Source organism: Anomaloglossus baeobatrachus, chromosome 6, assembly GCF_048569485.1.
Source record: "Anomaloglossus baeobatrachus isolate aAnoBae1 chromosome 6, aAnoBae1.hap1, whole genome shotgun sequence".
NCBI lineage: Eukaryota > Metazoa > Chordata > Amphibia > Anura > Aromobatidae > Anomaloglossus > Anomaloglossus baeobatrachus.
Window position 1 is genome coordinate 131,583,274 of NC_134358.1, and position 21,444 is coordinate 131,604,717.

The window sequence follows — 21,444 nt, forward strand, 5'->3', positions numbered from 1 at the left end:
CTCCAGTTCCCGCTCTTTTATAGGAACGCCCCCTAGTCATTTCTCAGGCAGAGTTCACTCTGCTCTGGGACATCCTGCATTCTGCATCTCTGCTGAGGTGCTGCGACTGGGGGACCGGGCTTCGGGATCTGGAGGGCACACAACACCGCGCTCAGCGGTCTGGTAAGCCACAGCCAGTCTCCGGTTGTGGACCTCTGTATATTCTCCCTGGGGTTCATTCTCTGCAAAGCCCCCACTCCAGCAGCATGTCTCACACAAGGAGCAAGGCTCCAAAGCTTTATTCTGCATGCACTGCATGTAAGCTCCTGCTGCCTGAGCCGAGCATTTATCCACACTGTGATGGTTGCTCTAACTTGGCAGTGCCACAGCCTGGAGTCTCACCCCCAGTGGTCTCTCAGGCTGCTGCTGCACCTGTGACTGAACCCCCGGCCTGGGTAGAGTCCTTTTCTAGGTCCATATCCCAGTCATTTGCTGAGTCCATGGGACTTTTGTCCAGGACTTTGATGAATATGCATCAGCCTCCCTCACAGGGTGCCTCTAATACTCTTGACAGAGGACTCCTATCCTCTGACCTCCGTCCATCGGAGCTCACGGAGGATTCATCATCTGATCCCAGACCCCGTCCTTTTAAGAGAAGGCGCAGGGTTTCCTCCCCCTCCCCATCCCACGGCTCTGTCTCAAGAGCTGACTCTCAAGATGAGGAGGATGCCCTCACTGGGGGGCTCGGAGGCTATGTATCCCATCGATTTCTCTGAGGGTGACTCAGATCTTAGTGATTTGATTGCTTCTATTAATTCTGTGCTGCATCTCAATCCGCCAGTATCAGAGGAGCAACTCTCTTTGGCAGAAAAACATCAGTTTACCTCTCCTAAGAGAGTGAAGAGTGTGTTCTTTAACCACTCCAGTTTTCAGACCGCTGTGACCAAACCCAGGGCCTGCCCTGACAAACGCTTTCCAAAGCGTGGTTCTGATGACCGGTTTCCATTTCCACCTGAGGTGGTCAAGGAGTGGTCTCACTCCCCAAAGGTAGACCCTCCGGTGTCTAGGCTCTCAGCCCGGACCGTTGTGTCGGTGGCTGACGGCACCTCACTTAAGGATTCCACTGACCGTCAGATTGACCTTCTGGCCAAATCTGTGTATGAAGCGGCGGGGGCCGCGTTTTCCCCGACTTTTGCAGCAGGGTGGGCTCTCAAAGCCATCTCTGCTTCTCTAGAGGAGATGCATTCCCTCACCAAGGAATCTATGCCTGAGATGGTTACCTTAACTGCTCAGGCTTCAGCTTTTTCATCTTATGCCATGTCTGCCATGCTAGAGGCTTCTCACCGCACTGCGGTGGCTTCAGCTAATTCTCTTGTTATCCGCAGGATTTTGTGGCTTCGAGAGTGGAAGGCAGATGCTTCCAAGAAGTTTCTTGCTGGGCTCCCTTTTGCTGGTTCACGGCTGTTTGGTGAACAGCTGGATGAAATCATTAAAGAAGCTACTGGCGGGAAGAGTACTTCCATGCCACAAACCAAGACCAGGAAACCCGCCCAAGGTAGGAATCAATCGAGGTTTCGTTCCTTTCGTTCCTCCAACTGGTCATCCTCTAAGCCTTCCGCCTCGTCCGCTAACTCAGCCAAGGATCAGAAATCCAACTGGCGCCCAAAAGCGCGTCCGCAGAAGACCGCAGGAGGTTCTGCCACTAAGGCAGCTTCCTCATGACTCTCGGCCCGCTCCAGCCACGTCCTTAGTCTGTGGCAGGCTCTCCCACTTTGGCGACGCTTGGTTAAAGCAAGTCTCCGATCAGTGGGTGAGAGACATCATATCTCACGGCTACAGGATAGAATTCTCTTCCAGCCCTCCAAACAGATTTTTTCTCTCTACTCCCCCCTGCTCCAAGGCCGCCGCCTTCTCGCAGGCCGTGGCGTCCTTGCAGGCAAACGGAGTGATTGTCCCAGTTCCCGCTCAGGAACGGTTCAGAGGTTTTTACTCAAATCTCTTCCTAGTTCCAAAAAAAGGACGGTACCTTCCGGCCCATCCTGGATCTCAAGCTTCTCAACAAGCATGTCCGGGTGCGGCATTTTCGCATGGAGTCTCTGCGATCAGTCATTGCCTCTATGACCCAAGGGGAGTTCCTGGCGTCCATCGACATCAGAGATGCCTATCTACATGTGCCAATCGCAGTGTCACATCAGCGTTGGTTACGTTTTGCGATAGGAGAGGATCATTTCCAATTCGTGGCTCTCCCCTTCGGGTTAGCCACGGCCCCTCGGGTATTTACCAAGGTCATGGCGGCAGTGATTGCGGTCCTGCACCTCCAGGGGTTAGCAGTGCTTCCTTATCTGGACGACCTTCTGGTCAAGGGTACATCCAGCGCAGACTGTCAGCGGAGTGTTTCGCTCACTCTCGCCACCCTAGCCCAATTCGGGTGGATTGTCAATCTTCCCAAATCCACTCTGACTCCGACCCAGAGTCTCACGTACCTAGGGATGCAGTTCGAGACTTTGCCGGCACTTGTGAAGTTGCCCTTAATCAAACAGCAGTCTCTCCGGCTAGCGGTGCGCTCTCTCCTGAGGCCCCGCCGTTATTCCCTCAGGCGCCTGATGCAGGTGCTTGGTCAAATGGTGGCCTCCATGGAGGCAGTTCCCTTTGCCCAGTTCCATCTGCGTCCTCTGCAGCTGGACATTCTCCGCTGTTGGGACAAGCGGCCTTCCTCCTTACAGAGGTTAGTGGCTCTGTCGCCACGGACCAGGAGCTCTCTTCAGTGGTGGCTTCGACCCCTCTCCCTGTCCCAATGGCGCTCCTTCCTGACTCCGTCCTGGGCGATTCTCACCACGGATGCCAGCCTATCCGGCTGGGGAGCGGTACATCTCCACCACAGAGCACAGGGCACTTGGACTCCGTCCGAGTCAGCCCTTTCAATAAATGTGCTGGAAACCAGAGCTGTGCTTCTAGCTCTCCTAGCCTTTCACCACCTGTTGGCGGGCAGGCACATTCGAGTCCAGTCAGATAACGCAACAGCGGTTGCCTACATCAATCACTAAGGCGGGACACGCAGCCGCCTGGCAATGTTGGAGGTCCAACGCATTCTTCAATGGGCGGAGGTCTCCAAGTCCACCATATCCGCAGTCCACATCCCTGACGTAGAAAACTGGGAGGCAGATTATCTCAGCTGTCAATCCGTGGATGGTGGCGAGTGGTCCCTGCACCCGGCAGTGTTTCAGTCAATCTGCCGCAAGTGGGGCACTCCGGACGTGGACCTAATGGCATCCCGTCACAACAACAAGGTTCCGGTTTATGTGGCTCGCTCCCACGATCCTCAGGCCTTCTGCGCGGACGCTCTGGTTCAAGACTGGTCCCAGTTTCGTCTGTCCTACGTGTTTCCCCCTCTAGCTCTCTTGCCCAGAGTCCTGCGCAAGATCAGAATTGAGGGCCGTCGAGTCATCCTCATTGCACCAGACTGGCCCAGGCGAGCTTGGTATCCGGACCTGCTCCAACTGTCCGTGGAGATGCCGTGGCATCTTCCGGACCGTCCAGACCTTCTCTCGCAAGGTCCGTTTTTCCGCCCGAATTATGCGGCACTCAAATTGACGGCGTGGCTCTTGAGTCCTGGATTTTGACGGCTTCTGGTATTCCTCCTGAAGTCCTCTCCACTATGACTCTGGCCCGTAAGTCTTCCTCCGTCAAGATCTATCACAGGACTTGGAAAATTTTCCTGTCCTGGTGTCGCTCTTCCGGCCATTCTCCTTGGCCATTCTCGTTGCCGACCCTTCTGTCTTTTTTACAGTCCGGTCTGCAGCTAGGACTGTCCCTCAACTCTCTCAAGGGACAAGTCTCAGCTCTATCATGCGTCTCACATCATTCCGCCTTATCGGCGGCCCTTGGATCCCTGGGACCTTAACTTGGTCCTCACGGTATTGCAGAAACCCCCTTTCGAGCCCCTTAGGGAGGTTTCTTTGTATCGTCTTTCTCAAAAGGTGGCCTTTCTAGTTGCCATAACTTCTCTCAGGAGAGTCTCTGATTTGGCTGCGCTCTCCTCGGAGTCACCTTTTTTGTTTTTTCACCAAGACAAGGTAGTTCTCCGTCCGACCACGGACTTTCTTCCTAAGGTGGTCTCTCCCTTCCACCTTAACCAGGATATTTCCTTGCCTTCCTTCTGTCCGGCCCCTGTTCATCGCTTTGAGAAAGCGCTGCATACTCTAGATCTGGTGCGTGCTCTCCGGATCTATGTGTCTCGCACAGCTGCGCTTAGGCGGTGCACCTCTTTTTGTGCTAACCACAGGGCGGCGCAAGGGTCTCTCTGCTTCTAAGCCGACCTTGGCCCGTTGGATTAGATCGACCATTTCGGACGCCTACCAGAGTACTCAGGTGCCTCCCCCGCCGGGGATCAAAGCACACTCGACCAGAGCTGTCGGTGCCTCTTGGGCTTTTAGGCACCAGGCTACAGCTCAACAAGTCTGTCAGGCTGCCACTTGGACTAGCCTGCATACCTTTTCGAAGCACTACCAAGTGCATGCTCATGCTTCGGCAGATACGAGCTTGGGCAGACGCATCCTTCAGGCGGCTGTCACCCACTTGTGAAGTTAGGCTCCGCCTACTTCTTAGTTTTTCTGTTTATTCCCACCCAGGGACAGCTTTGGAACGTCCCATGGTCTGGGTCTCCCAAAGCAACGATAAAGAAAAAGAGAATTTTGTTACTTACCGTAAATTCTTTTTCTTATAGTTCCGTATTGGGAGACCCAGCTTCCTCCCTGTTGCCTGTTGGCAATTTTCTTGTTCCGTGTGTTATCATCGGCTGTTGTCGTGGACAGAGTCTCCGGTTGTTCCGGTTCTTACTCTGTTCTACTTGTGGGTGGCTATTCTCCTTCAGCTTTTGCACTAAACTGGCTAGGCCTGGCTACCAGGGGGTGTATAAGCTCAGAGGGAGGAGCTACACTTTTTAGTGTAGTACTTTGTGTGTCCTCCGGAGGCAGAAGCTAAACACCCATGGTCTGGGTCTCCCAATACGGAACTATAAAAAAAAGAATTTACGGTAAGTAACAAAATTCTCTTTTTTAGGTGAACGCTATCAACGTGAGCTCTGATGGGTTACTGCTGACGTCTGGAACTAAAGAAGGTGTCGTCAGTATCTGGGATGTGGCAGAGTCCTGTGTGCTGCACCAGCTGCCATGCCACAATGGATCAGTGCATGACATTGCCCTAAGTCCTGGTACATTCAGTTTAATACATATTATTCTAGCCTTCAAACATGAATGAGGGGCGTATAGATGGGTGTTATTGCGAGGCGACCCCTAGAGGTGTGATTACTAGTGCAATTGAGTCACCCTACATTTGCTGTGTAGTTTATTCCACCATGGCTGCTGCTGACGAATGGACGATGCCCTTGTTCTAGATACAACGGACAGACTCCATAATAATGGGGTGTCTTCATTGTTTACATTTTATGAAAAGGATCAGTTTGGGACTTTAAATGGGTTCTCAGAGAAAAATATAAAAAGTATTTATCAATTTATATTTCCCTCACAGTGTATTACACTTTTTTTTTCTTTTTTTTTGTTTGCCCCTCTTGCCTAGGGGCACGTATTATGATTTCTAAACTTGCTGCCATCACATTGCTGAACACACAACATGTCCTAAGCATTGAGTTGTGTCCTGCTTTTTATGGCCAATATCTAGGCGGAGAAATTAGAGACAGGCGGGAGGAAATGCCTAAAGATCGTCTTTTTTTTTTTTTTCTCTTTTTATTTCCGAATTTTGGCTAAAATGCGTTTATCAATCTTATTCAATGTATTTTTTCCACTTAATTCACAAAGAATCCCTTTTTAACCCATTTTTGTTCCCCAAAATGGAAGTGACAAAACGAATATCTGAACAGAAGTGTGAACGTAGTCTGAGAATATAAACACATGCATTATAAGTAGAGTTGAGCGGACTTCAAATAATCCGGGGCCGGCTGATCCGTCGCGGGTTGGAAAAGAAGTCTGGAAGAGTGAGTGTGAGTGTGATATATCCCGGATCGTGCAGACGGATTCCCGCGTCCGGATCGGACGCTGAAACCGCGCGGATCCGGATTTTTACAGTTCGGGTCCGCTCAACACTAATTATAACCGGTTCCCTCAATACTGTGATCTGCTCCCTCTGTAAGGCTTCAGAGTGCCACCGGTGACTTGTGGTGCTGAAATCTAGTAATAATCACTTTTTGCAGATGCCAGACATGTTCTTTCTGTTGGAGAAGATGGATGCCTAAAGATCATTGATGTGCAGACGGGAATGCTGATCTCTTCTCTGTCCTCTGGAGAAAGACAGAGGTAATGTCACCTGTATATACCTGTTACCATGCACATCCAGAGGGTGACCGCATAATTACCCTAAATAAAGGAGGGGATTACAATCTTCCCCAATACTTATACACTCCTCAATATTCAAATTTTAAATCACAGGATAAATAGGTATGTTAATATGCAAATGATGACTATATATTGACATTTTCAACAAATATTGATTAATTCAGTATCCAGCGTGAGCGTCACATGCAGAAATCTCCACACTTATGCGTCTTGGCTGCTGTCAGAACATTCCTCAATCATTAGTAACCTGACTGACATGCGGATACCACTTGGGTGTACAAATTTTCAAAATCCACTGCTGGCAGCTCCCTGTGCACTTCCCAACTAATATCAAACGAAGGGTATGTCCGCACGTTGTGTTCTGGCATGACAAATAAAACGCTGCGTTTTGGATGCATTTTTTAATGCAAAATTGATGTGTTTTGGATACTTGCTCTCCCATAGACAGAGGGAAAAGCATCCAAAACACAGAAGTGACATATTGCTTTTTAGAACGCATCGATTTTGTCAAACATTTGGCATTCAAAACGCAACGTGCGCATGGAATTTCTTTTTCTCATAAACTTTGCTGGGGACGCAGAACGCATGCATTTACACTGCAGTTTAAAATGCTGCGTAAACGCGTAGAAATACGCAACGTGCGCACAGACCCTAATGGTCACATCCTCACACAAAAATATTGGATCCAGATATAAGATGACACATGCATGTCAAAATAATTCCACCAATAATGGCCTATGGTAAATATGAAAAAGGTGGGAACTTTATATAAGATATATAGCAGAAACAGCAGTATTAGAGTAGAAAAAACCATGCACGATAAAGATGAATAATGGAACTGATATATACATAAATACCGTCAAAAATAACTATAAAGGGAAAATATATAAAAAAGTGAAGATGGACAAAGGGGCCCAATGTTTGTCACCACACAGTGGCTTCTTCAGGAGTGGTGACTATTATTTGACTTCTTCTTTTGGGTCTATATACTACTACAACTACTACGTACAATACATTTATTATCTGTTCGTCTTTATTTTATGTATATGCCATATACTGTACTTATATTTACCATAGACCATTATTGGTGGACTATTTTAACATTTTATCTTGTATTTGGATCCAGTATTTTTCTTTGAAGATGTGATTTTTCCCTTTCTTGGGCTTTTTTTTCCCTACATTCACATTTTGGTGTTTCTTCATCGTTCCTTATGGGAGACCCAGACCATGGGTGTATAGCTTCTGCCTCCGGAGGACACACAAAGTACTACACTCAAACGTGTAGCTCCTCCCTCCTAGCATATACACCCCCTGGTAGCCAGTCCTAGCCAGTTTCAATGCTTTGTGTTCAGGAGGTCACACACACACATGCATTCTCTGATTTTTGATTTTTTGGATTTCAAAGATTTGGAAGAAAAGCGGGTCCAGTCTGGACTCCCGGCATGTCCCTTCTCACCCCACTGTGTCGGCGGTGCTGTTAAGGTTGATTTTCCAAGGCTGGAGCCTTCACATGCCGCGCTCCTTCACCATCCCCTGGGGCTCTGGCTTGAAGTGGGAGCCATCACGGTTCTCGCTGCTTTGCAGGAGACCGGTCTCCATCCGCAGCCCTTTCAGGATTCTGCCGGACGGAGCGCTCACCTCCCAGGGACCTGGCACCTGCGTCTCACAAGCTAAGTACTGAGACGTTTTTACCACAGAAAGTGGTCTTTCCAGGGGTCCCTTGTACTTTATTTATTGGGGAGAGTGTGTTTTATGATTGTGTTAACATTTCCGGCTGGTTCTCCAGTTTTCACTGGAGAACCGCGCCGATGGTGCCTGCACGCTGGCCGCATGTTTAAATCTAGGCCCCGGCTTCGCCTGAGGCCTAGTTTCGGTTTCCACTGCCCCTGCATGTCAGTCATGCAGAGGGACAGTGCGGCTCCGCCCAGCGGCTGTTCAGCACAGGGAACGGACACTCCTCACTGAGGAAGGATTCCCTCCCCTGTCTACCTCATTTGCCCGCTCTCAGAGTAGGCCCCGCCCCCTCTCCTCGCTCCGGTCGCCATTTTCTCAGCGTTCTCAGTGTCTGCATAGGCACAGAGATACCACATTGTGACAAATGGGGGCCTGGGCTGGGGGACTGGGGGGCACAGAAGTGTATGTAAAACGGTCTGGCAAGACACAACCTCCGGTTGTGCAGCTGCTTATATACTCTGTTTATATACTCTGCTGGGGGTCATTCTGGACAGAGCCCCCACTTCTGCAGCATGTCTCACATCAGAGCAAGGCTGCAAGGCTGTTCTTAATATGCACTGCATGTAGACTCGTACTGCCTGTACCGAGCACATAAAAACAGTGGTCCCTCAGCCTGGAGGCTCCTCAGTGGTCCCTCCAGCTGCTCCAACTCCGGTGGCTGAACCCCCTGAACTTCCAGGGGACAGCTGTCCCGGACTCTGCTGAGCATGCATTAGCCCCCTTCTCAGGGCGCTTCTGCTGCTACGGCTCGCTTAGCAAAGCTCACATGGTCTCAGACCCCGTCCTCCTAAAACGGTGACGCAGGGTCCCCTGTCCTTCCCCGTCCCGCAGCTCTGATTCACGAGCTGACTCACTGGACGGGGAGGATGTCTTTACTAGGGGCTCGGACACTACTTCATGTACCATTGATCTGTCCTAAGGTGATGCAGATGCTAATGATTTGATTGCGTCCATTATATTTGTACTGGACCTCCATCCGCCTGTATCAGGGGAGCATCCCCCTCTGGCAGAAAGGCATCAGTATACCTTAAAGAGAACAAGGAGTGTGTACCTTAACCACTCCAGTTTTCAGCCCACTGTGACCAAGCCCAGAGCTTGTCCTGACAGACGCTCCCAAAGCGTGGTTCTGATGACTGTTTCCCCCTTCCACCAGAGGTGGTCAAGGAGTGGGCTCATTCACCAAGGGTGGTCCCTCCGGTGTATAGACTTTCAGCCCGGATAGTTGTATCAGTGGCTGACGGCACCTCTCTAAGGATCCCACTGTACATTAATTCTGTGCTGGACCTCAATCCGCCAGAGTTTTCCTTGCCTAAGAGAACGAGGAGTGTGTTCCTTAACCGCTCCAGTTTTCAGGCCACTGTGACCAAGCCCAGGGTCTGCTCTGACAAACGCTTCCCAAAGCGTGGTTCTGATGGCAGTTTTCCCTTTCCACCAGTGGTGGTCAATGAGTGGGCTCATTCACCAAAGGTGGCTCAACCCGGACCGTTGTATCAGTGGCTGATGGCTCCTCACTTAAGGTTTTGCTGTCCGCCAGGTTGTCCTTCTGGCCAAATCTGTATGGAGGCGGCAGGGGCCTCATTCTCCTCAGCTTTTGCAGCAGTGCGGGTTTTCAAAGCCATCTCTGCTTCTCTAGAGGAGATGCATTCCCTCACAGGGACTCTGTCCGAAATGGTTGCCTTAACTTCCAGACTTCAGTCTTTTCATCCTATGCCATGTCTGCCATGCTGGAGACTCTCACCGCACTGCGGTGGCCTCGGCTAATTCCTCGCTATCCGCAGGCTCCTGTGGCTTCGGAAGTGGAAGGCAGATGCTTCTAAAGAAGTTCCTTGCTGTGCTCCCCTTTGCTGGGACCAGACTATTCGGGAACAACTGGATGAAATTATTAAGGAAGCTCTTGGCGGGAAGAGTTCTTCCATGCCACAAATCTAAACCAGAAACCTGTCCAGGGCAGGAATCAGTCGAGGTTTCGTTCTTTTCGTTCCTCCATCTGATCGTTCTCTAAGCCCTCGGCCTCGTCCACTAGCTCAGCCAAGGATCGTAAACCCAAATGGCGCACGAAGCCGCGTCCTCAGAGGACCGCAGGAGATGCTGCCACTAAGTCAGCCGCCTCCTGGCTATCTGGCCACGCCAACAACGTCCTTGGTCGGTGGCAGGCTCTCCCACTTTGGCGACGTATGGTTTTAACACGTCTCCGATCAGTGGATACGGGATACCATCTCCCACGGCTACAGGATAGAATTCTATCCAGCCCGCCAAACAGATTTTTTCTGTCAACTCCCCCCTGCTCCAAGGCCGCCGCCTTCTCACAGGCCGTACAGGTGCTAAAGGTGGGGAGACAGAAGGCGCAAATAGGGTCTTACCCGGTATGACTGGAGATGACGAAAAATAAGAGTACACTCACCTGATCTGGTTGTGCCAGTCACAACTCCTGAGATCGCATGTGAGTGTCAGATTGGTTTGAAAGCAGCGGCCCCGTGGCTAGCAAATGTCAAATATATAGAAATAGGAAAACTGGTTTTAGCCGCGCTGAAAAACCACTGGTACAGGATTAATGAAGAGGTTTCTTTTTTATTTCAGCATTTCCAACGCGTTTCAGAGACAAGGACCGTCTCCTTCCTCAGGGAAAAAAGAAATCCTTTGAGGAAGGAGACGGTCCTTGTCTCTGAAACGCGTTGGAAATGCTGAAATAAAAAAGAAACCTCTTCATTAATCCTGTACCAGTGGTTTTTCAGCGCGGCTAAAACCCGTTTTCCTATTTCTATATATTTGACATTCTCACAGGCCGTGGCATTCTTGCAGGCCAATGGAGTAATTGTACCGGTTCCCGACTGGGAACGGTTCGGAGATTTCTGCTTAAATCTATTCCTAGTCCCCGAAGAGGGCGGTGCCTTCCGACCTGGATCTCAAGCTTCTCAAGCATGTTCAGGTGCGGCATTTTCGCATGGAGTCTCGGCGATCAATCAATGACCCAAGGAGATTTCCTAGCATCCATCGACATCAGAGATGCCTATCTGCATGTGCCAATCGCAGTTTCACACCAGCGTTGGCTACGTTTTGCAATCGGAGTGGTCCAATTCGTGGCTCTTCCCTTGGGGTTAGCCACGGCCCCTCGAGTATTCTCAAGGTCGGGGCAGCTGTGATTGTGGTCCTGCACCTCTAGGGGCTGGCAGTGATCCTTTTGCCCTGGACGGCCTTCTAGTCTGGGCTTCATCCAGTGCAGACTGTTAGCGGAGTGCCTCGCTCACTCTCGCCACTCTAACCAATTCGGGTGGCTTGTGATTCTGTCCAAGTCCACTCTAACTTCGACCCAGAAGTTCACGTATCCAGGGACGCAATTCGAGACTCTCTCGGCACTTGTGAAGCGGCCCTTAGTCAAACAGCAGTCCCTCCGCTGGCGGTCGACGTCGTTCCATCAGGCACCTAATACAGGTGCTGGATCAGATGGTGGCGTCAATGGAAGCGATTCCCTTGCCCAGTTCCACCTGCGTCCTCTGCGGCTGGATATTTTCCGCTGTTGGAACAAGCGGACTTCCTCCTTCCACGGGGTGGTGGCTTTGCCACAGACCAGGGGCTCGTTTCAGTGGTGGCTTCTGCCCCTCTGTCTCAGGGACGCTCCTTCCTGGCCCCGTCCCGGGTGATCCTCACCAGGATGCTAGTCTATCCGGCTGGGGAGCAGTATATCTCCACCATGGAGCGCAGGGCACTTGGACTCTGTCCGAATCAGCCCTCTGGATCAATGTGCTGGAAATCAGAGCTGTGTTTCTAGCTCTCTAAGCCTTTCACCATCTGTTGGCGGCTAGGCACATTCGAGTCCAGTCAGACAACGCGACAGCGTTTGCCTACATCAACTTCCAGGGCGGGACACTCAGCCGCCTGGCAATGTTGGAGGCTCAACGCATTCTTCAGTGGACGAAGGACTCCTAGTCCACCATATCCGCAGCCCACATCCCAGACGTGGAAAAACTGTGAGGCAGATTATCTCAGCCGTCCAACCGTGGTCCACGATCCTCAGGTTTTTGCGGCAGACGCACTGGTTCATGTTTGGTCCCAGCTTCGTCTGTCTTACGTGTTTCACCCTCTAGCTCTTGCCCAGAGTCCTGCGCAAGATCAGTAAGGAGGGCCGTTGGGTCATTCTCATACTCCAGACTGACCCAGGCAAGCTTGGTACCCTGACCTGCTCCATCTGTCCGTAGAGTTGCCATGGCATCTTCCGGACCGTCCAGACCTTCTCTCAAAAGGTCCGTTTTTCCGCCAGAATTCTGCGGCTCTCAGATTGACGGCGTGGCTCTTGAGTCCTGGATCTTGACGACTTCTGGTATCCCTCCTGAAGTCATCTCCACTATGACTCGAGCTCTGAAGTGTCCTTTAGCCTTTTGGCCTTGCCGACCCTCCTGTCCCTTCTACAGTCCGGTCTACAGCTAGGACTATCCCTCAATTCCCTTAAGGGACAGGTCTCGGCTCTGTCAGTGTTGTGCCAGCGGCGTATCGCCCGGCTGGCTCAGGTGCGCTTCTTCATGCAGGGCGCATCTCACATCATTCCGCCTTACCGGCGGCCTTTGGAGCCCTGGGACCTTAATCTGGTCCTCACGGCTTCCGGAAACCCCCCTTTGAGCCTCTTAGGGAGGTTTCTTTGTTTCGTCTTTCACAGAAAGTGGTCTTTCTAGTGGCCATAATTTCCCTCAAGAGAGTCTCTGTTTTGGCTGCACTCTCTTCGGAGTCACCCCCTTTTTTGGTTTTTCATCAAGACAAGGTGGTCCTCCGTCCGACTCCGGACTTTCTCCCTAAGGTGGTTGCTGCTTCCACCTTAACCGGGGCATTTTCCCTGCCTTCCTTTTGTCCGGCTCCTGTTCATCGCTTTGAAAAAGCGTTGCATATCCTGTATCTGGTGCGGGCGCTCCGGATCTATGTGTCTCGCACCGCTGTTCTTAGGTGGTGCACCTCTCTTTGGTGCTGACCACTGGTCAGCGTAAGGGCCTCTCGGCATCTAAGCCGACCCTGGTTCGTTGGCTTAGGTCGGCCATTTCCGATGCCTACCAGTGTACTCAAGTGCCTCCCCCGCCGGGGATCAAGGCACACTTGACCAGAGCTGTCGGTGCCTCTTGGGCTTTCAGGCACCAGGCTACGGCTCAGCAGGTCTGTCAGACTGCCACTTGGATTAGTCTGCATACCTTTTCGAACCACTACCCAGTGCATGCTCATGCTTCGGCAGATGCGGGCTTGGGCAGACACATCCTTCAGGCGGCTGTCGCCCATTTGTGAAGTTAGGTTTCGCCTACTTCTCAGTTTGTCTGTTTATTCCCACCCATGGACTGCTTTAGAACGTCCCATGGTCTGGGTCTCCCATAAGGAACGATGAAGAAAAAGAGAATTTTGTTACTTACCGTAAATTCTTTTTCTTATAGTTCCGACATGGGAGACCCAGCACCCTCCCTATTGCCTGTTGGCAGGTTTCTTGTTCCGTGTGTTTTCACCGGCTGTTGTTGTTGTAGACAGAGGTTCCGGTTGTTCCGGGTTTTACTCTCTCTACTTGTGGGTGGATGTCCTCCTTCAGCTTTTGCACTAAACTGGCTAGGACTGGCTACCAGGGGGTGTATATGCTAGGAGGGAGGAGCTACACGTTTGAGTGTAGTACTTTGTGTGTCCTCCGGAGGCAGAAGCTATACACCCATGGTCTGGGTCTCCCATGTCGGAACTATAAGAAAAAGAATTTACGGTAAGTAACAAAATTCTCTTTTTTTAATCATTTTTAATTTGCTGTGCCAGATTTATTTTTGTGTAATAAAGCTTCATTTTGGGATGTGCATTTTTCTTTTGACATTTTGTTTTTCATTTACTTTTGTATGGTTTACCGGCACTCCACGGTCCCTTCTGTAGTGCCTGCCACATCTCCAAGGACGTGTAATATTTCTCAGACTATTCCCAGGTATAAGCTGATCCTTCTGGTCTCTCATGTAGATGCTTCTGCTGGAATGGTCACACTGTTCTGTCAGGCAATGACACTGGAGAACTGCTAGTCTGGGACCTCCTTGCTGGAAGAATCCTGGAAAGAATGACTGGTCATACAGGTAAGAGGAATGCATATATAATAATATTTATTCCTTTTATATAGCGTTACTACTTCCACAGCGCTTTACATACATTGGCAACACTGTCCCCATCAAGGCTCACAATCTAAATTCCCTATCAGTATGTGTTTGGAGTGTGCGAGGAAACCGGAGTACCCGGAGGAAACCCACACAAACACTGGGAGAACATACAAACTCCTTGCAGATGTTGTCCTTGTTGGGATTTCAACTGTCCTTTTTATTCTTAGATATACTATGACTAGGGCCCCTTTCACATTGCGCTTTTACTTGCGTTTAGTGGTCCAGTCGGGGCATCCGTTCGAACGCTGAGTCTTCTCTCAGTCAGACGCTGAGTCTTCTCCATTACAGTCAATGGCCCTGTCGGTGCATGCATCCGAAACACGTTTTGCGGGGTGGGGGAGGGGCGGTTCGAACGGATGCCCCGACTGGACCACTAAATGTAAGGCAAAACGCAGTGTGAAAGTAGCCTAAGGCTACATCCACACAGATCAGATATGCTCCAGGCTTTCTGTTCAGTTTCCAAACCAAAAATCCACAGCATATTACATTTAGTGCCAGCATTGTGGTTGATTACGGTACATTTTACAAAATCTCATGAACAAAGTGCAAAGGAAATAATCCAATGTAAATTGACTGGTGATGCATTTATACAGTCGACTTTCACCTTCCGGGGCAAAAATGGTGTAAATTTGCAGCATTTCTGCCACAAAATGGTCTCACTTTGGTCATATTTTGCAGCTGCCCTACACCTGCATCGTATTTGATCCATGTGAACTCTACCCAAGGCCATGTTCCCACATAGAGTAAAGCCTGCTTTACACCATACGATCCAGCATACGATATCGTATGCGATCGTACCCGCCCCCATCGTATGTGCGGCACGTTCAATTTGTTGAACGTGTCGCACAAACGAATAACCCCCCGTCACACGTACTTACCCGTCCATACGACCTCGCTGTCGGCGGCGAACATCCACTTCCTGGAGTGGGAGGGACGTTCGGCGTCGCATCGACGTCACGCGGCAGCCGGCCAATAGAAGCGGAGGGGCGGAGATGAGCGGGACATAAACATCCCGCCCACCTCCTTCCTTCCGCATAGCCGGCGGGAGCCGCAGGACGTAGGTAAGATCTGTTCATCGTTCCCGGGGTGTCACACACTGCGATGTGTGCTACTCCGGGTACGATGAACCACCTGACGTTCAATTTTTAGGAATTGAACGACGTGCATGCGATGAATGTTTTACCGTGCAATCGCACGTAGCTGTTACATGCTACAATGTAACTTACGATGCCGGATGTGCGTCACTTACGACATGACCCCGCCGACACATCGTAAGATATATTGTAGCGTGTAAAGCGCCCTTAAATGCTGTGGTTTACCATTCCAAGCAAAGTGGTTGTGCTTTCATGAAGACTCGCTGTGCATTCTTTTTCCTAAGGGCTTCTCTGTGACCCTGAAGAACATGCATATAAAAATCACCATTTTTGTAATGAGAGCAGAATTGCAGTGATTTCCTCTAAACAAAGGACCACGCCAGTGGGGTTGTTTTTTTTTTTTTTTTTGCACTGTTGTCAAACAGTAATGTGATTTGATGTGAGTGTAGAGAGTATATTCCAACACTTACTGGTTTGTGTCTTCTGCCATTTCAGACACAACCTCGGCATCACCACTTATTATGACCTGCTGTCTCACCCGGCTTCTGTGTGGACTGGAGGTCACTTTATCAATGTAATTCTGAAGCTTTCTAGCTCCCACCAATGATTGTCAATTAGATTTTTGCCTATGCACCGTGTACATAGAAAACTGGCAATTAGTGGTGGGGCTGAAGTTATATAAAGCTCATGAATATGAATAACTACATGGCAGGTTTATTATTCCTCTAGTGAAGTGATTTTATCAATACTACAACAAGCAGCCCAGTAAGTGACATATCACTGGAATCAAAGTCTCTGTCTCTACCTGGCTACTCTGATTACATGGTAAAGCCTGGTGACCGATTCCCTTTGAAAAAAAGTTGCATTAACTTTGCAGTAAATAGGGGGGGCGTGGCCAGCAGGCAGGCCAGCAGGCAGTATGAGCGGTCGCATCTGAGAGCAGCTCCGCAGTCCAACGCCTCTTTATTTGAATTAATCCTGCCGAAACCGGTAACCGGGCACACCGCTTGATTCCTCCCGGTGTGGTGACCATTCTGAGCCACAGCATAAGCAGAGGGCGCAGAGGAGCAGCGGCCAAGAAGTTGAAGAAGTTCGCCCGGGCCCCTCAGCAAGATGGCACAGGCAAGCAGGCAGCGCGGGAAGCCAGCAAAACTGAGGATGAGGAAGGAGTGGAGGCCGAACCCGAGGGAGATTGGGAGATTACTTTGGAGCAAGTCACCGCCCGTCTCCTTGCAGTGATACAAGACTCCAAGGTGTCGCTAACGGGCAAGATCGAGGAGGTGAAAATTGATGTGGGTCTCCTCAGGCTGGATCTGCAAAACCTCCGGGAGCGGGTTAAGGAGACGGAGCAGAGGACCTCCACTCTGGAGGACGCTGCACGACCGGTGCCCAGATAGTTATCCTCTCTGGAGCAGGCGGCGAACACATGGTCGCAGAGGGCTGATGACCTAGAGAACCGCCTCTGCCGCAACAATCTGAGGATCCTGGGGATGCCAGAGAGAGTCGGGCGGAGCGAACCATGTAAGTTCATGGAAGCCTGGCTTACAGACACCTTACCTGACTCAGTGCTGTCCTCGGCCTACGCTATAGAGAGAGCTCACAGTGTTCCGGCCAGACCTCCTCCTCCAGAAGCGCAGCCGAGACCTCTTCTAACTCTCCTACTGAGCAGTAGAGATAGAGACGCTATCCTGAGTGCTACGAGATGCAAGGGTCCGATATCTTATAACCATGCAAGTATATCGATTTTCCACGACTTCTCTGCAGCCCTCCAGAAAACAAGAGCCTCCTTTATCCTTTATGAAGAAGCGACTCATAGAGCATCAAATAGCCTACTCCACGATCTTCCCTGCTCATCTCAGAGTGATTCATCAGGAGCGTTCATTGTTGTTTACCTCTCCTGTGGAAGCCGAGGACTGGATCAACTCACTGAAACTTGGAAGAAAGCGCTGATGCAGGTCCGACCCTGCTACGTTCTATGGGACACCATGATGCCTTGTTTGTGGCTTTTGTGACCTGGAGTCCCTTAGTCTCATCCGTTTCTGCATCATCTCAGAGGCTCGTTCTACCTTGACCCTTGGTCCCGGACGGGGGGACCCCAGAGTCGCACTCGCGGGTGGGACTCTGGCTCCATCGTTGTTGCGCCACTTCGGTGTGGGGCGCGGAGGACTCTGGGAAGTTCACAAGATTACAGGCCAGTTTGTACTCCAGTTCTGGGGTGTTATGCTCTGAATCGCCGCTGGGGACAGCCCATTTCTACCCTATTTGTTCTAATTTGCCCTTGGTTACCGCATGTTATAAATCCATATGCCTTACCGTTACCCCCTCTCCCCCCCCCCTGCCCCTCCCCCCGTCCCACGCCAACCCCACCTCCCCCCCCCCCCCCCTTGTCACCCACCCTCCCTCCTCCCCACTTCTCTCCCCTCTCCCCCCCCCCCTTTTTTTCCCCTGTTCCCTTTTCTCTTTCTCTCCTCTTCTTCTTCCTCCCCCCCGTTTAATTCCTCTAGACCCATGTCCCATTTTGATTATCTGCAATACGTTGGACTGCTGGAGTGGCTCAGGTCCCGGACGAAGGACTCCCCCGTACCAGACACAACATCTAGCCACGTTAACTAACCCTAGACGTTTTTAGGGAACTTCTTTCTTTGTTACATTACTGGACGTTCCTTTACGTCTGCCTTGCGCAGTCGAGTGTTTAGTGTTAAGGGGTACGTTTACCCATGTTCAACTGTAGGTTAAGAGATTGACACACCTAATTTAGATCTACAGGTGGTATTTATCTATGGTCTTAAATTTAATGACATGGAATGTCAGGGGACTGGGCACAGCCAGGAAAAGGGCGGCTGTTTTTTCGCATATCATAACATCCAAGTCACAAATTGTATGTCTACAGGAGACCCATTTGCTACCTGAGACTGTTAGATTCCTTAATAAGCCATGGGTTCAATGGTCTTCACACTCTACCCACTCATCATTCTCCAGGGGGGTGTCAGTATTGATTCATAGATCATTGCGATGGGACCCGGGAAGAGTTGTAAAAGACCCTGATGGCAAATTTGTATTTATCCAAGCTTAGATTGACGGATCAATGGTTGTGATCCTAGCCATATATATCCCCCGTACGATGGGTACCTCAGTTCTGTATGAGGCAGCTAAGTTTGCTTCTCAATACCCCCAGGCGCTGGTGTTCTGTATGGGTGACTTTAATTTGATCAATAATCCAGGGCTGGACAGGTTTAGTTGCCAACAATCCTCCATCCCTCAAACGATACATACTAGATTAAGTGAATTCCTCAAAGAGGTTGGTTGGTGCGACATGTGGCGGCTTGATAACCCAGTCTTGAGGGAATTCACCTGTTACACTCCCGGGAAACACTCCCTATCCAGAATTGACTACATCTGTGGGAATGAGAGGGTCTGTTCTCGCATACAATCGGTCTGTCATCTACCTAGGTCGGTTTCAGAGCACTCACCAGTATTTGTGAGTATTTGTTGGGAGGGGTTCACATCACATAGATTGTCTCGGAAAATCAACCCTTGGTGGCTGTCGCTTTTTGGTGCTAGTGATAGAAGCTCTGATCAAATTAGGGCATACGCCGAGGTGAACACTGCTGAAGACAATCACTCAGCATACTGGGATAAATTCAAAGCATACTTGAGGGGTTGTTGTCAATCCTCTATTTCATACGCTAAAAAACAGGCGGCCAAGGAGGAGGAGCACCTGGCTGCTAAAAGTAAATCGTTAGAACATAGCTTTACCTCTGACCCGTCTGAGGAGAATAGAGTCCGATGGCTGCAAGCTGAGAGGCAATATCTTCTGTTCCTACAGGATAAAGCCAAAAGACACGTCTTCTTCACAAACCAGAGATACTTTGAGCAGGGGAACCACTCTAGTAGCCTACTGGCATTCCTGGTTCACCAGTCCAACAGTTCACCTGCGGTTCTTAGGATTCGCTCTTCCAGGGGTGAGATTGTTACATCCATTGTCCAGACTGACTTTCTCGGGAGAGGAGATATCCGACTATCTGCGAGACCTTCAGTTTCCCAGGTTGACATCGGATCAGAGGTTGGCTCTGGATGGGGACAGCAGTCTGGAGGAGTTGGAGGAGGCAATGGGGACCCTTCACAAGGGTAGGGCGTCTGGCCCTGATGGATTCTCTATCGAGATATATACTAAATATCACGGGGAGATTGCTTCAATCCTCCTGGAAACGATCGGGGCGTCATTTCGGATGGGTCGGTTACCCGACTCCTTTTATGAAGCCTCTATCATTTTATTATTGAAGCGTGACAAAGACCCCCTGGATTGTGGTTCATACAGACCAATCTCGCTGTTGAACTCTGATTACAAAATACTAACGAAGGTTTTGGCAACCAGACTCAATAAAGTAATCTCCTCCATCGTACACAGTGACCAGTCTGGATTCATACCAGGTAGGAGTACCTCGGACAACCTGAGAAGGGCGCAGGTGATCCTGCAAGCTGGTGAAAACTTGGGAGAGGACTGGGCTCTGGTCTCATTGGATGCGGCCAAGGCCTTCGACTCCATTGAATGGTCCTATCTTCTGGAGGTGCTGCGGGCATTTGGTTTCGGCAATAACTTTATTCGGTGGGTTGAGATCATATATAAATCACCGACGGCTAATATTCAGGTGAGTGGCGGCGTGTCTGGGACTTTCTCCCTGGGGAGGGGGACCAGACAGGGTTGCCCCCTGTCTCCCCTCCTGTTTGCCCTAGCTATGGAGCCGTTAGCGATACGCCTTCGGGCGGACCCGGTGTACATGGGAGTGAGGCACGGAAGGGGGGGAAGAACGTCTGTCATATGCGGAAGACCTGTTGCTCTTCACCTCAAATCCGGACTCCTCCATTCCTAGAGCCGTGGAAATCATTGATCAATTCGGGGAACTCTCGGGTCTAGTGATAAATTGGTCCAAATCAGATCTCATGTTCTTATCCCAAAATATGGAGGACTCTGTTGGTACACGAATATGTAGAATACCTGTAGTCAACCAGTTCAAATATCTGGGGATCAGCCTATCTAAAAGTCCAGCGGAAATGATTGCTAGAAATGTTTCCCCCCTTCTGGCACACTTCGGAGAAAAATTCAGTAGATGGAGTCAGCTTCCCCTTTCAGTGGCGGGAAGGATTAATCTTCTTAAAATGATTGTGCAACCGAAGTGTCTTTATATTACCCAACATATTTTTGTACAAATCCCTCGATCCTTTTTTCGCTCCATGGACTCCTTAATGATCTCCTTTTGTCTGGGGCTCCTCTAGATCCAAAATTAAATTTGCCAAACTTCAAAGGCCAAAAAACTTTAGAGGTATGGCCCTCCCTGATCTACATTTATACTACTTAGCTGGAGAGTTGAAATATTTGGGTCATTGGACCCTGCTGGATGCGAGTGGTTCCCCGGAGGGATTTTTGGCAGGTCACACGGGTATGGATCTCCTATGGCCTCTATTATCAGACCATAAACGGGCCCCTGAGGGCCGAATCCTTCCAATCCATAAACTGGGCGCAAGGATTTGGAAGGAAGCTAAATCCACTTTTGGATTTCAGGACGTACCCGTCGAGACTCCCTTATGGGGTAATCTAGACCTACCCCACTTCTGTGGATTGTCGGACTTTGGGGACTGGAGGAGTCGTGGAATAGCTTCCCTGGGCTCTATTGTCCGTGATAACGTGCTCCGCTCCTTTGTGCAACTGCAGTCGGGGTATGGTTCATTAGAATCATTAGAATCATTAGATCACAGGGCCCTGGAGGCCTGATCTCCAAATTATATTCATCCCTCATTCGGGCCAAGGCCATGAACAACCCCCTCTCCGTGCTGGGGAAATGGAGAGCTAAAATCCCTGAATTAGATGATATAGCCTGGGACGACATAGTTGAATACCATACTCTGGTCTCTCTTGCTATTAACAATAGACTCATTCAACTGTATATTATCCATCAGAGCTATATCACACCAGTAAGACTAAATAAAATGAATAGCACTGTCACGGACGCGTGTCCAAGGTGTGGGCGATGCGGTGCAAATTTTTAGCACATGATTTGGGAATGCCATTCTATCCACTCCTACTGGAGAGAGGTAATACTTGTGCTCACCTCAGTGTTGGAGAAAGCGGTCCCTATGAGCCCAATC

At 50.1% G+C, this 21,444-nt stretch overlaps 1 protein-coding gene across 1 annotated transcript in view; it reads left to right on the forward strand.

The window, feature by feature from the left end:
* Positions 1-21,444, forward strand: part of NSMAF (neutral sphingomyelinase activation associated factor) — a 180,542-nt gene that overhangs the window by 153,203 nt on the left and 5,895 nt on the right. Inside the window, exons 27-29 of the mRNA XM_075316032.1 lie at positions 5,038-5,188; positions 6,185-6,287; positions 14,016-14,125. Coding sequence (XP_075172147.1) covers positions 5,038-5,188; positions 6,185-6,287; positions 14,016-14,125 — 364 coding nt within the window. The remainder of the gene's footprint in view (positions 1-5,037; positions 5,189-6,184; positions 6,288-14,015; positions 14,126-21,444) is intronic.